Here is a 15,579-nt window from a genome sequence, read left to right on the forward strand (position 1 = left end):
CATTGTCAGAGTCCAAGGGCACATTCCGGTCAGACAAAAACTTTCAGGGTGTGGAGGGAGGCCAGTGCAGGGAGTGGCCAAGGGATCCTTCTGAGGTGACCAGACTTGAGAGGCCTGGAAGGTTGCATTTGTTTCCTAGACCTGAGGTTCCCAATCCCTGGCCCACAGCATAAAAATGACAAAACTATCCTGTTGGCCGTTGCTCACCAGTAACGTGTAAGGAGGCATGCACACGCTTGCAGCGAGGTTTTTGCTTGCATGTCATGGCTTGGAACAATACCCTTAGTTTATGCCATGTAGTCAGCAGTAATGCTAATGCCAGGGATCTCAGATAGCACTAAGTGGAATTCTCTAGCCAGCCATTTTCCCTCCTCTTAAGCTCCACAAACGCAGTTAGGGGGAAATCCAGCTGCAAACAGCTGCCTTGGCAATTTGGTGCTAGATGAGCCATTCCATCAGCCCAGCTTGATCGGCTGAGAGGAAAGCATGACTGCAAAGGGTTTGGCAGCATAACTGATTGTTTCAGTGCTCTTTCTGGAGTCAGTTTAACAAAATAATACTCCTACAAACATTTCCAGCATTCCTACTGAGCCACTCAGAACTCATCTTCTTGAACCCAAAACACACACACACAACATCCTTGCTCACATGCAGCCTGATACATCTCTAGTCATTTTCTGCATTTCATGAAACAGAAAGAAATCTATCCCCCACTTCTGGCAGTGCAGATTTCAGTGGTGCCCAGTGCAATGCCAAAATTTGGTGCCCCCTCCTGCCTTCCATCGCTCGTCATTATTGCAGAACTCCCTGTGACGCCCTCTCGGCTCGGAGCTCAATTTAGGCAAACCGGATGTGCTCCCATAAATCTGCCTCTGCTTCTGGGATAATGCCTGGTTCCAAATACAAACATGAACTTGAGAAAATTTGCAAAGCTGCCCCCCCCCCCACTGTCATCAGTCCTGCAGGGATGTCACAGGGGGGACAGTTTAATCCTGAAGAGGAGGGGAGAGATCAGGGAGCTGGAATACCTGGCGGAGGGTCTGAACAGGGTGAGGGAGGCAAAATGTCTGAGACAGAGCAGTGTCAGGGGAGCAGGTAGCCTGGAGAAGGTTCAGGTGGGCTAAGGCTTGTGCCCTCCCTGCTCTTCAACAGAAAGGAGCGGGAGGAAGAGTGTTGCTTGTTGGATCAATGTCTCAGCTCATACTTTGCCACGCATTTGACCTGTCATGTGATAATCACATGACACAGCGCACACACACTATTTGAATGGCAATGCCCATCAACTTGGGGGGGGGAGGATAGCCCCCTCATATCTTTTGTTGGGGGGCAAAGAGACCTCACCCCCTAGGAGTTGGCTCCTATGCCTGATGGACTTTTAACCCTTGCCTTTCCTCTGCCTACATTAAATAATTGGGCAGAGAAACCTGAATTCGAGTTCTTCATCTGGCAGAGAGGGCTAATTGATATAAGGAGAAGCCCACTGGATCAGAGAAGAAGGTCAAGCAGGCTGGCAAGAATCCTCAAGAGCTTGTCTATAAAGAAGAGCAAGTTGTGTTGTTATAGCTATCTCCACATTCATTGCGGAAAAGGAATGGAAAATGAAAGGAACAAGCCCCATTAGTTTCATTTGTTTCAGTTAGGATAACATATGTGAATTCAAATTGAAGAGTTCTGAACAACAACAAAAACATCTTTCATTTGATTATTTTTCACTCATTTCCGCTGGGATGAAGAAACAGAAACAGTCTGGAGCAGCCTATACAGGTCATAGAAAGTTGATGTGGAGAGGACAAGAGGCAGAGAGATCAATGCATCTGTCAGGTATAAAATGGGGTCTATTAAAAAGGCACACCAAAATTATCATGCCAAGTTACAAGCAGAGGAATAGGTGGTTGGTTCTCCATTGAAAATTAGGAGTACCTTGGAGGATATGCAATGATATTTTCAATGCCTTATAAAACTGATACCCTTTGACCAATCTTCCTGAAATTATTTGGCTGGTCTGATGCTTTGGGGAGATAAGTAGAACACCTTGAAATTTCATTACATTTGAATCGAAAACACAGAAGTTACAGGCAGTGGAGTGGCTGGGTTGCCCATTGACATCAATGGAAAAAGAACATGAATGCAACTGTGTGTGTGTGTTTTCTTGATCAGTTTTGGTAGGGAGGCTTGCATGACTGGACCACCCAGAACAGTCTCAGCACTCAGGACAGTCCTCGTTTTTCTACTGGAGGCAACAATATGAACTCAGAAGACAAGCACTGCTGCAGGCTGCTGGGAACTTGAAGTCAAGAGAAAGATAGCAGGTTTATCATGGTTTTGAATAGATAGCAAAGTGGGGAAACCTGGCAGCCAGGACATCAGAATAATCAGAGAGTGAGAGACATGGGGCAGCAGCAGAAACAGGAGCAAAATAAAATACTCATCAGTTTGGTACATATACACACAGCTGTTTTGATAAGTGGGTTTTTTCTATCTTCCTGTTGAAGCCTTGAATAGACAGTAGCCAACCAGCAGTAAGCAGTAGTAAGCCATGGAGGAGGGCCCCCGCATATAGTGTGACCAATAGAAAGCAAGTCTGCCAGGCCTGTGGTGGGACAGGACAAATAATGCCTCGGTTGATCAGCTCCTGCGCTTTCCGTCTGGATCCGTCGCTGATCAAAATGGCAGAAAGCTCTGCTGTCCAAATGGATCCCAACCATGAGGCACTGGTATATAGCATAGCAGCTTCTTTGAGAAAGGGTGCCTTCTTTAACTCTGTGTTTCACAAGAGGGCAGACCAACAAGTAGAAAAGCAGCAAGTCTCTCTCCTTCAAAGATGTTAGGGCTTCAGCTTGAAATAAGCTTCAACTGTAGGAAAACAGAGCAGGCATCAGAGCAGGGATGGACGAGTTCTGCAATTACGTATATTCTCAAACAGTATTTAGTGTTGGGCACACGGAATGCAGCTTTTGTTTTATCTCATAATTTAAGTTTCTAGTTCTTAAGGATGCAGAGACAAGCTTTCAAGGATGTGGACAGTGCCTGGTAAAATCACAGAAGTCAGGGTGGGGTTTCCAGAGGTCAGCCACAGAAGCACCAACAAGACCAGATTCTGGGGCACAGGTCAGAGGCACTGCAGCCTCTGGGTTTCCTAAAACAATGTCCCCACAATAGTTGGCAGTCTCCAGTGTCTTTTTTAAAAAAAACTTTTTACAGTCGAGGCACTGCTGCAAGCAAAGCAAACAGGTGTGGGGCAGTTTGAGCACTGGAGAGAATGGGAACAACTGTTTGCTCCAAATGCAGCAGCACACTCACTGTAAAAAGAAGAGTTAGCTGCAACAGGTAAAGAAAAGAAGAAGACAGAGAGGCAGGGAAGATGATGGTATAAGCGCAGCTTGCAGATTTAACATCTAGAATAAGAGAACAAGAAGAATGTACATTTAAATGTACTGGAAAATGTTTACTGAATATATGGGTGAAAATTGTGTTCATTTAAAAACGCTGGTAGCATTAAGATAAATTCAACAGTGTAAATAAGTTTTGATGGATGTAACAATGGATTACAGAATGGTTTAGTTCATGTAAAACATGCAGGGATGTATGGTATGCAAAATGGACCACGGAAAGAGAAGAAGGGAAGTCATTGATTTAAGGATGTTTAAATGAATATTTTGAAATGTAAATTAGAATATATATATATATATGTATATATATATATATATATGACTGACAGCAGTTTACTTCTCAATATAGATCCCTCAGACTCAAGTGCCCAAGAAGAAAGCCTTTCTGACACTTACTTGCATATTCCTGGGGTGTCATGGGCTGCTCTATAACGTGCCTGAAGGCTGCAATCCACTCTTGCTGCTCCCTCTCAGTCTCACAGGTGAAGAGGTACTCCCGGTCAGGTGTGATAATGGTGATGCCATACGGCCAGGTGAAGGTGCCCTGCGTGCCAGTTGGCAGCCCTTGCCGGACACCATATCCATGCCCATCACTTCCTATGAACACTTCACCTTTCGCAAAAGCATCCTGCAAGGTAGGAGAGAAATAGGAGACATGCCTTAGGATTCCGGTCCATGTTAGCGACCGAGAGCACACACTGGACCAGGATGAAAACTCTGATGGGGCCGTCAACCAGAGGCCTTTTTATTAGGAATTTTAGGTGCAGATATACCAAAAGAGCAGAAATAATTATTTATGTATGCAATGACAGCAGTGCGGATACTACAGGCCCAGAGGTGGAAAGAAGACAAAGTCCAGACCAGAGATGAATGGTTGATGAAGATGATGGACTATGTATGACAAAATGGCAAAATCAACTGGGAAAATCAGAAACCAGGAAGAGAAGAACTTAAGACGGAATCAGAAAAATTTATAATGTACAGTATTTAAGAGAACACTGTAAGTAACTAAAAACTTTGGCAGGATTTGAGGGATGCTTGTAATATACTAAAAATTGTAGTAAAAATGGATTATTTAAGAAAAATAGAAAAAAGAAGAGAAGCAGTTGAAAAAAGATTGAAAGTGGTAACCATGGAAGGGTGGAGGGGAGTCGAAGGATTCAGGGAATCCTAAATGATGGTGTTGGTGTTTAATGTTTGAATTTAAATTTGAAATGTAAAACTTAAAAAAGAAAAGATTGGGGGGGGGGAGAAAACTCTGAAGGGGTCGCTGAAACAGTTTCCCAGGGTGTGTAGCGGCACAATGGGGAAGGAGTAAAGCTTGATGATGTGCCAGAATCTTAAACCCCACCCTTTAATGTTAGAAGGAGCAGAAGCAGCTCAGACAGTTGAAGCAGCAGCCTGGGGGAGTGGACATTTTCCATCACTGTTCCCTCCATAACAGGAATAAGAAACCTATAGGCCTCTAGAAGGTAATCATAGAATCGTAGAATTATGACATTGGAAGGGACCGCAAGGATCATCTCGTCCAAGTCCCTGCGATGCAGGGATCTCAAATAAAGCATCTCTGACAGATGGCCTGACATGCTGTTGGGCTCCAAGTCCCATCAGCCCCAGCCAGCATGGCCAGCGGTCAGGAGTGATGGGGCCTACAGTCCAAGGAAACGTGGTTCCCCGTTCCTGCCAATGGCTCATCTAGCCCAGTGTCTTTTTTTCCACAATGGCCAGCCAAGTGCCTGCAGGATTTGAACACAAGACCACTCCCTCATACCCTGTGGTTTCCAGCAGCTGATATTCAGAGGCATTACTGCCTCCAACCATGGATGCAGAGGACAGCCATCATGGCTAGTAGCCACCAATCGCCGTCTGCTCCATGAATTTCTCCCACCCTCTCTTAAAGCCGTCCAAGTTGGGGGCCATCCTGTGGGGAACAAGTCCCACGGTTCAAGGTTTCAGGAGCTGTCTCTTTGCACCTGTTTTGAGCTTGCCACTGGTCAGAGAGGGGGGAAACCCAGCTTTAACGAAAGTCTAACGGGCAGAAAGCAAGCACTAAAACTTTAGTTTCCTAAATCAGCATGGCGACAGGAGCCGGTTTGATAGGCAGCAACCCTGCTCCTGTTTCAAGCAACACAAGACGGCTATTCATCTGCTGGAAGACAGTGTAAGATAGTAAAGAACTGAGAGCAGAGCGAGGTGGGAGGGGATAAGGGGCAATCCAATTGCTGGCTTACCATAGGATCCTTGAAGTACATCAGCCTTCGGTGGTCCAGAGTGAACCAGCGCTTCTTGAAAGACTCCTTTTGCTGCAGAAGAACCAGAGATGTTTACAAGAGGAGGGAGCCCTCTCCTGGTCAATCTTCGATAGTGGCTTTAGAAGTGCATTCAATTCTTATATCACATCTGTCCTAGTAGCACAGAGTTAAGAGGGCCCACCCAGACTGTTGTTTGTTGCAGGTATTCCACAACAAGTTCTTAACACAATAATAATGCATTAGTACAGTGGTACCTCGGGTTAAGTACTTAATTCGTTCCAGAGGTCCGTTCTTAACCTGAAACTGTTCTTAACCTGAGGTACCACTTTAGCTAATGGGGCCTCCTGCTGCTGCCGGAGCATGATTTCTGTTCTCATGCTGAAGCAAAGTTCTTAACCCAAGGTACTATTTCTGGGTTAGCAGAGTCTGTAACCTGAAGCGTCTGTAACCTGAAGCATATATAACCTGAAGCGTATGTAACCCGAGGTACCACTGTAGTGGATTTTTTCCCTACTTTAATTTGTTCTACAGTGCTTCCCCAGTGCTACCACATTAAAGCTGTCTGGGGAGTGGGGGGGGGGGAGGGTGTTAGAGGATACCAAAGCAGGACAAAAATATACCAGAACGCTTGTGGTATAAAACATTATGGGATATGTACTGACTGGAAGTGGAGCAGTGTGACTGCCTCAACCTTAATCTCGCAAGACGCATTCTTGCTGTTTTCATTTTGCTGATAGTTTACTCTTGGCTAAACCTTGGGCAGGGGATTTTTTAAAAAAAACACAACAACAAAACATATTGGCACCTCGCAATAGCTTCTGAGATGAACAGAGATTTAAAATAAATATAGAAACCTAAATAAATAAATTGATATACCCTGGGCCCAGTCTTCTCCATGTAGCCTTCTTTCAGGAAATTCCGAGTCAGACGGCTTTTGAGCTGCAACAGAAGGACAGCTTTTGACTTATCAGAAATGGCTGGGAAGACACTCAAACACTATGCATAATCAGAGGTTTGGATAGACTGAGACTGGAAATAGGGTGGGGTAGGGTAGGGTAGGGTAGGGGGGAAACATCTTTTTACCCAAGGTATCAAAACAACTAGTTCTGTCCAGCCAAACCCAAACATGCCAGCTCCACAGACACCCCCCCCACACAAAATGCCTAATGCTGGCCCAACCAAACACACACACTCTACCCAATTTCACTTTGAGTCAAAGATGGCCAAAGAGCTGAACGTAATTAGATTTGCAATGACACTAGGAAGCCAGTTAGTCTGTAGTGCAGCCTTGCAAGCAAGCTATGCAGAAGGAATGCAAGCACATGCCAGAAATTTTGGTTTGTGGATTCAAGTGCTCTGTTGCCCCAGCACAAGAGATCCACTTTTAAAGAAATCAAGCCAACTTTAAAAAGATAATGCAGCTAATAAATTGAATGCACTGAAAAGTGTGGGATAAACAAGTGGTTGACAAGGCAATGTGTAAACACCAAACAAACACCTGACATGACAATCAGGATGAATGCTGCTGTCACATAACTTTCCTGCAAAGAAATCAAAATGAATAAAAGACCAGCCATAATCTATTCTCTGCACAAACTTTGTGCAAGAAAATCAGGATGAATGTTGGATAAACAGGTTGCCTGAAGGAGCCCAATCTTGTTCCATAACTTCCTTACCTCTTGATCACTGGCAACAGGAAAGGCCACCTTCAAATAGTGGAATTGTACTGCGCGGATCGCATTGAACCAGTCCACAATTTCCTAGATAGAGGAAGGGCACACAAAAGAACAATGAACCGGAAGCTTGACCCTAAGTATGTCAAGGTAAAGGGACCCCTGACCATTAGGTCCAGTCGTGACCAACTCTGGGGTTGTGGCACTTATCTTGCTTTATTGGCCGAGGGAGCTGGCGTACAGCTTCCGGGTCATGCGGTGAGCATGACTAAGCCGCTTCTGGCAAACCAGAGCAGAGCATGGAAACGCCGTTTACCTTCCCGCCAGAGCGGTACCTATTTATCTACTTGCACTTTGATGTGCTTTTGAACTGCTAGGTTGGCAGGAGCAGGGACCGGGCAACGGGAGCTCACCCCGTCATGGGGATTCGAACCACCGACCTTCTGATCAGCAAGCCCTAGGCTCTGTGGTTTAACCCACAGCACCACCCGCGTCCCTCAGGTCTACTCAGGTCTACTCAGAAGCAAATCTTGTTGGTTTCTAAGAAACCTGTTGGACAAGGCTAAAAGCCAATCTAGACCAGCATCCTGCTCTTATAGCGGCCAATCCACGGGAAGCCCACATGCAGAATGTAAATGCAACAGCACTCTCTCCACTTGTGATCCCCAGCAGCTGGTTTTTAGAGGCACACTGCCTCCGACAGTGTAGGCAGAACTTAGCCATTGTGACAAGGAAACACTGATAGCCCTATCCTCCATGAATTTGTCTAATTCCCTATGCCTATGGAACTTTCTTCCTGGTAAGTTTGCAGCATGTGTCTGAGGTACCCAAAGTCCAATTGAAGAAAGTTCCTGGGCAACATCAGTGAACATCTCCCACAGCTAGAATTCATAATAATCCAAACAACATCCTGCCCCACGACAGTTTCCTACCAGGGCCATATTCACTGGCAGTGCTAAGGACTTGTATTTAATTTGCAGCTGTTGCAGGCAATGCTTGTTCTGACAGTGTGAGAGATGAGGAAAGGGAGTCTGCCTTGGACCCAAAGATTCCCAGACATGAAGCAAGAAGGATCTGGGTTGTCTCCAGTGGTGGACTTTGACCTCTAGTACAATTTATGCCAGGTGTGAGCAGTCCCAGGCTTCTTGGGTCTACTTGGTTTTTTTACTAGAACCCCTAAGACCCACCAGCCAGAGCCAGGTGCAAAACACATGCAGCTGATATTGAAGAAAGGCTGCTTCTGAGCACGTTTCTGAGCCTAGGAATGTTTTTGGCACCAGAACGGAAACTAGGCTCACAGGCCTTTCGCACAGAAGACCACTCCTGTTTAGCTTTCTTCATTTCAGCAGCCCAGTTAGATGGATAAAGTCATTTTGCTGTTGCTGTTGTCAAGCTATTGAGTCAGAAATACCCCGAGATCTACCTGTGTCACTCCTTATCTAGACCATCTTCTGATAGAAGACGCTGACTCTGTCAAATCCAGGCTTTCTCCACCATTTCCTACAGAGTGCCACACCATACTGCTAGCCACGGCCCCTGTACCTTCCCATCCTCATGATAAAGGAAGATGTTGCGAGTCTTATTCTCTTTCAAGTAGGTGATCTGCAGGCCATTTGGGTTCCCTGTCTTCTCTGGCTGGAACGTGGCATTGATAGTGTCAATTTTAACAACTACTTTTGGTTCTTTGGCCTGAAAAGAAAAGAATGTTGGTATTTATACAACACCCCTAGTGCACAAGGGATCTTGCAGAGCTTCATAAGCAAAAATAAAAACAGGCAGGCCCTTAACAGTTTAAAGTGTGAAGAGATGGGAGATGACAGGGGCAATGCAAGGGCAACTCCGGTTTCCTTACGGTACTGCAAAGGAAATTCTGAAGCATCCTTCTGAAGACTGTAGGAAAGGTTGCCCATTCCGGGTTGGGATGCACTTACACAAGTAGATTGCTACTCACATCCTGTTTGACAAAATACTTGAGACAGCCCTCTCTCTCGGACAGCAGAAACCTGCGAGGAAGATACTGCCCGTTGTCTCTGCCTCGCTTCCACAGAATCCCTTCCTTCAATCCTAGGAGGAAAACGCAAGCTGGAGATTACATGCACTGGCCAGAACGGAAACATCAGACAACCCAAGACACACAGGAAGCTGCCATGTATCAGGGTTGCCTACAAACTGCATTATGTTGTGGGAGAAATTCCAGCGTATACTGGGAATTTAGGTTCATGCAACTGAAGTGGATTAAAGTGCCCTGTCATCCTAGTGCAAAAAAATCCACTTAAACACACACACACAGAGAGAGAGACTTTTTGCAGCTAGGAAAGCAATGGGGGAATGCACTGAAAAGTGTGGAATGAACAAATGATTAAGGGGGAAAAGCAAAAACACCACGCAAGCACGGGAGGATGAATGCTCAGCCGCATAACTTCCTTGCAAGCAAATCACAACAAATACTCAATAAAGACCAGACACTCCCTAACCTCTGCATAGGCTTTATGCAAGCAAATAAGAATTAATGCTCAATGAAAAGGCCGTCCGGAAGAGGTCTGTGTAGTTGCTCCTGCACCTCAATTACCTAGTGCATTTGTAAACAGATTATACCAGGCTATTTGTCCATCCAGCCCAGGCTTCCTCAACCTCGGCCCTCCAGATGTTTTGAGACTACAGTTCCCATCATCCCTGACCACTGGTCCTGCTAGCTAGGGATCATGGGAGTTGTAGGCCAAAAACATCTGGAGGGCCAAGGTTGAGGAAGCCTGATCTAGCCCAATATTCTCTGTTTTGGTTGGCAATAGTCCTTCAGGGTCTCAGTCAGAGAAAGGTATTTCCTATCACCTTCTCCCTCATCTTTTAATTGGAGATCTCAAGAGGACTGAACCTGGGGCCTTCTGCATGCAGGGGGGGGGGGCTCTGCCACTGAGCTATGGCCCCTGTGCACTGACCACTGAGGTTTCTGTACAGCAGATACATACTGACCTACAGAGACCAAACCCCTCCATCATTCTACTCCAAAAGTCTACATATTTTAGCACAGTGCATTCTCCTCCATGCCGTCAGGGTGAGAGACATCCTAGATGAGAGATGACCGAGGAATTATTTGATCTGCGGTTATTAAGGACTAGCTACTTAAGTTCTAGCTTCCACTATTCCTCTGACCATTCCTTGTGTCTTTTTACAGCTGTGTGACAGCAACAATTCAGCAGGTAGCACTTTCCTCCAACGCTGCTGGAAAAAGCATAGTTGAATTTCTGAAGTCTTTTTTTGGGGGGGGGGAGGCTTTGCAATAAGAAAAAGTAGCAGCCATGCTGTAAGTACTTCAGTTCTAAAAGGGTGGAAGGTGGACGTGAAAACTGCTCTGCCTGCCCCCACTGAGGAAGCATTCACACATAGAGATGGTCTTCCACTCTGTTTTCACACCCTTTGCTACATACAGGCCACAAGCACTGAATTATAATTCTTCCTGTTTCACAGGTAAACCATTTCCTCTGGTGAGCAGCCCTGATTATGTCATTTCATGACTCACTCCGGGAGTTTGAAGGAGGGAAAACAATGTGCCAAATTGTCTTCTTCTGTCACAAGCAGGGCCGGATTTAGGTTTGATGAGGCCCTAAGCTACTGGAGGTAATGGGGCCCTTTATATGTCCAGCTGTCCTTTGTCAACAACAAATTGTCACTTTTTATGTGTTGAATGTATGCTATATGATAATTTATGGACCAAATAGGTATCTAAAGCCATTTGCACATATTGCCATGCAACCAGTCCATGCAGAATGTAGGCACCCAATATATAGAAATGAGCAAACCAGTGATATTTTAGGGAGCAGGCTAGCAGGCGGGGCCCGTTATTTACGGTACATCATAGGAGCCTACACAACACAAAACATTGTTGCTGTATGTACATTGGTTTTATTTTATTTGTTTTTTATCTTATATTTTGAAAATGTACATACAGGTTTTTTCCCCTTTAATTTTTTGGGGGGCCCCCAAGAGAGTGGGGCCCTAAGCTATAGCTTGTTTAGCTTATATGTAAATCTGGCACTGGTCACAAGGCTGCTAGCTTTTCAGAGGGATTGATTCCACTGTAGAAGGATTACCATTGGAATATGGCGGATGTTTTCCTGGCTCCGTGAATTCTTTCCGTTCGTATTTGGCTCGTACCCACTGCTCTCTCAGAACTCTGTGGGAAGTCGAGAGAGATGATATGGTGACAGGTAAGAGAAATCTCACAACGCACAACCCTTTTTCCCTTCCCAGATGGAGATTCGGCACTTACTGGCAATCAGTGTGGACTGGGCGGTAATAGTACATAGGAACATGGGCCTCATACGTTGCCTTGGCCACTGCATTCCCATGCTGCATCAAAAACTAAAAAGGGGAAGATGCACAAGTTAATGCTCATACCCTTTTCATGTAAGCCAGCCTTCCTCAACCTGGTGCCCTCCACATGTTTTGGACTCCAACTCCCATCAGCCCCAGCTAGCCATGATAAGCTGACAGAGATGCTCTCCTGGGTAGTCCTACTTTTACGTACCACCCCATAAATTTTCAAAAGCCTTGTCACCTACAACTCTGCACAATATCCATTCTCTGTACAGCTAATTGTCTCCCAAAATCAGAACACGATGAAATGGGGAGCTTAGGCTGAAATCACATTCTGGGATTCTGTTATCAGTGGAATCGGGGCCATTTTACACATTGCAAAGCTGTCCTCCAACTAGACGCTAGAGTGGGTTGGTGGGGAAGAGAAAACCTCCAGGCTGAATGCCAGTCTTGGGCTGCCGAAGGGTCCAAGTTGGCCTGCAAGGCAATTTCTCCAAAACACATCCACCTGTCAATCATCTGATGTTACTGGGTGATATCCGTGGATGGGCAGGGTTCATTCCTGCTGGGTGCAGTTTTTCCAGTGTATTCCAAGCGGGAAACATACTGACAAAGGAGACCCCTGCAGCCAGCAGGACTGAATTCTCCACTGACCCCTCCAGCCTGTACCCCACACAGGTCAACTTGGACAGCAGTCATCTAACAGGTGGACAAGCCCTGAGCTACAAAATGGCACTGAGCTGAAGCCAAAGCTTAAGAAATCGTACCAAGAGGTTTGGTTACAGAAGGAAATTTCTAAGCACAGTGGTCAAAAAGCTCCGTGTTGCATTTTCAACAACATTTTTTGTGGAACATGGTTTTAGTGTGGTCATCCAACTTCTCTCCAAGCAATGAAACAGACTCCAGATTACTAAAGGTGGTGACTTAAGACTCTTGCTACGTGACTTTAAACCAGACACCGAGACACTGGTATCACTTCATCAAGCGCATCCAACACATTTAGAATTTGCTGAACAGTGAAATAGTTACTAAATGTATCTAAGACTCTTGTTAAATGACTTTCAAAAGCTGGCATCACTCGATCCAGTTCATCAATTTTGTTGAATTAGTTAAACTAAATTGTTTCAATTGGATTTTGAATTAACTGTTACTGTTTTGAATTTTATTGTTCTATTATCGTCCTTAGTGGGTCACGCAAACCATTATTCTGAATGATGCTTTTTGTAGGGTAGGGGGCACTGGGGATGAGTTTATGGAACCAAGAGGGCAGTGGCCTGAAATAGTTTGGGAACCACTGATTTAAAGCACATTTAAAGCATACACCCCCCTCCAAAATAATCATGGGAACTGTAGTTTACCCCATCACAAAGCTACAAGTCTCAACACCCTGAAAAAACTGTAGTTTGCATGATTATTTGGGGGGGGTGTTTAAAATGTATGATTTATGTGCACCCCAATATAAAATGCTCATCCAAAAATACAGATGAAATCAACAAAAATTAAAAACAAGTACACATAATAAAATTGCATGTCTATTAGACTGGTACCCAAATGTTTTCATTCTTGAGCATGGACCAGTCACTTTCAGGCAGTTGGCAAGCTTTGTTCTTGATCACAAAATCCTGCCACTATTGAACTCCCTGCTAATGAGATCTGTGGCTATGCCCCAGCTCACTGTTTCAGATCTGTGACAAACAATTCAAACCCTTTTGCTACACTCACAAAGCAATCCAGGCTTTGGTGGGAGGAGAGGAAGAAGCCACCTGAGTGACTCCTCATCTAACACAAATCCCTATCTTCCCTATTCCACGCTTATGCACCAGCCACATCACCGTGACATTTGACCTCTACAAGGCCCCGGGGTCCCCTCCTTCCCTGACACAGCAACCTCAGGAGAACTCAACCTTTTCTCATCCTCCATGATTACCAGTCTTACATTTCTGAAGCTTGGTGCTCTCTTTTCTTTTCTTTTCTTCACTTCCCTCTTTACTCCCAGCATTCTTGAGAGAAAAGAGGGGCGAATTGTTTGCATCTCCTATGCAAATATATTATCGAGTGAGTAGCTTCTTGGGGACACAAGACTCACCTGCACCTGACCTTCATCCCAGTGGTCCATCCTTAGTGACTTGACTTTGCTGATGTCAGAGATGTTGCGATGAATCCCTGAGCAGTTTAAGCAGAGGAAGACGCCCAAAGTATAGGAGGCCCAGTCAGGGTCTAAGGGGAATAAAAGTGTATCAGTGGTTGGAGACTGGGTATTATATTTATTTACTAAACAGGTTCAAACCCACCCACCCCAAATTTCTTGAGAGTCCTTGTTTGACTAATATATAAGAGGAGTCCTGCTGGATGAGGACAAAGGCCCTTCATCAGCCTGTTCTTAGTGACCAGCCAGATGCCTGTGGTAATCCCACAAGCAGGACCTGAGCACAGGTCCACTCTCTATCCGCCATCTTGACAGCCCCAAACTCAAGGCTAGCAGCAGCCCCCAAGTGGTGGAATTCCCTCACCACAAAGATGTTTCTGTCACCTTCATTGTCAAGCTTTCTTCAAGGGTTTTGAAGATGCAGCCCTTCACCAAGCCCATTGACCCTTGAGAGGCATACATTTTAGGCCCCACTGACTGAAAATTGTTCAAAACTGTTTCTAAATACCATATTTCACTTCGTTTTGGCCCACCCTGGGATTTCATGTCACATGGCGGTTCGTAAAAATAACAACCCAAGGACCATTATTGGAATCCAAGAACACCTTCCAATCAGCCAGAAACACTTGAGGGGGTGAAGCCATGGGTGTGGCCTGAGAAAGGTGCAAGGGCTAAACAGAGAAGTACAGAGGGCCACATTCAGCCTCCCAGGCTTGAGGTCCCCAACCTCTACCCTAGCACAACAAATTCACTTTTAAAACAGCAAGGAATGAACGAATGATTAATGGAAATATATATGAATGCCCTGCGCACACTTTAGGATGAACGCTCCTTGTCACATAACATACCCGCAAACAAATCAGAACAAACACTCACCAAATACCAGATATAATCTAATCTCCATGGAAGCTTTGCGCAAGGCATAAGTTATCTGGAGGAGCTCCAGGCTAGATAAAAACACAATGCCCAAACGTGCCAGCGCTGCTTCTCCTTCATTAATTCCCCACAACCCGCCACTCCTTCCAAGGAACGGTCATTTCTTTGACTGCTTCAGACATCCATCACATTTGCTAGCTGCCCTCCACTTCTGCCCTGAAGCCTCCAAAATTGATTTACCAGGTTCCCCGCAATCTGCACACAAGGCATTCTCTTCTTTGCTCCACACTTCCTTGAGGCTGTTCACATTCCTGCCATCTTCTGTAGCCATCATCTCTGGAATGCCTTGGAACCCTCTGGGGCAGAGCGGAAATCTGCTTCCTTGGTACCTGTGATCACACGTCCACCTTGCACAAGAGGTAGATTTAGAGAACTTTTTTGAGGGTTTTTTTTTCTTTTCTTTTAAAGGAGGGAGAGGCAGAGACACAGCTGCCTCTGTGTGAGGCAGCTGGAGTGGTAAGAAAATGCTTGCAAGGGAAAGCAGCACAGGCAGAGGTGTTAGCTGCAGGCGAGGCAGCAGCAGCAAGCGGCAAAGGAGGCTGTGCCTGTGGGTATTAAGGGAAGTACAGCTATTAAACATAAAAACCGGTTTTTCCACATCTCACAGGGCTAGAGGCCAAGCCCAAGAAAAGGAACTCAAGCAGCACGCAAAGTGATAAAAGCAGCACAACCCACATTCGTTACTATGCCCTTGTTTGTTAAAAAGATTCTTAAGAGCACTCCTAAGCTTACACTAACACTCCCTTTGCAGCTGGTATTGGTCTTATCTAAGAGACAAGAGATTGTAGCTTGACCAAGCCCACACAACAAAGCAGTGGCAAAGGCTAGAAGTCTTCCTGCAGCAATCTTTGCCAACCTGGTGCCCCCGA

At 45.4% G+C, this 15,579-nt stretch overlaps 1 protein-coding gene across 1 annotated transcript; it reads right to left on the reverse strand.

The window, feature by feature from the left end:
• Positions 1-1,605: 1,605 nt before the first annotated feature.
• LOC308457669 (arf-GAP with dual PH domain-containing protein 1-like) lies at positions 1,606-15,265 on the reverse strand. The gene is made up of 11 exons (XM_080971750.1): positions 14,891-15,265; positions 13,715-13,845; positions 11,582-11,673; positions 11,403-11,485; positions 9,266-9,378; positions 8,857-9,003; positions 7,318-7,401; positions 6,518-6,580; positions 5,621-5,692; positions 3,786-4,017; positions 1,606-2,853 (listed from the first exon to the last, which is right to left on the reverse strand). The coding sequence occupies exons 1-11, from the start codon at positions 14,982-14,984 to the stop codon at positions 2,825-2,827; spliced, it is 1,140 nt and encodes a 379-aa protein (XP_080827876.1). The 5' UTR covers positions 14,985-15,265; the 3' UTR covers positions 1,606-2,824.
• Positions 15,266-15,579: the final 314 nt, after the last annotated feature.

The sequence above is a fragment of the Podarcis pityusensis genome (assembly GCF_964106645.2).
Source record: "Podarcis pityusensis genome assembly, chromosome: 10".
Lineage (NCBI taxonomy): Eukaryota > Metazoa > Chordata > Lepidosauria > Squamata > Lacertidae > Podarcis > Podarcis pityusensis.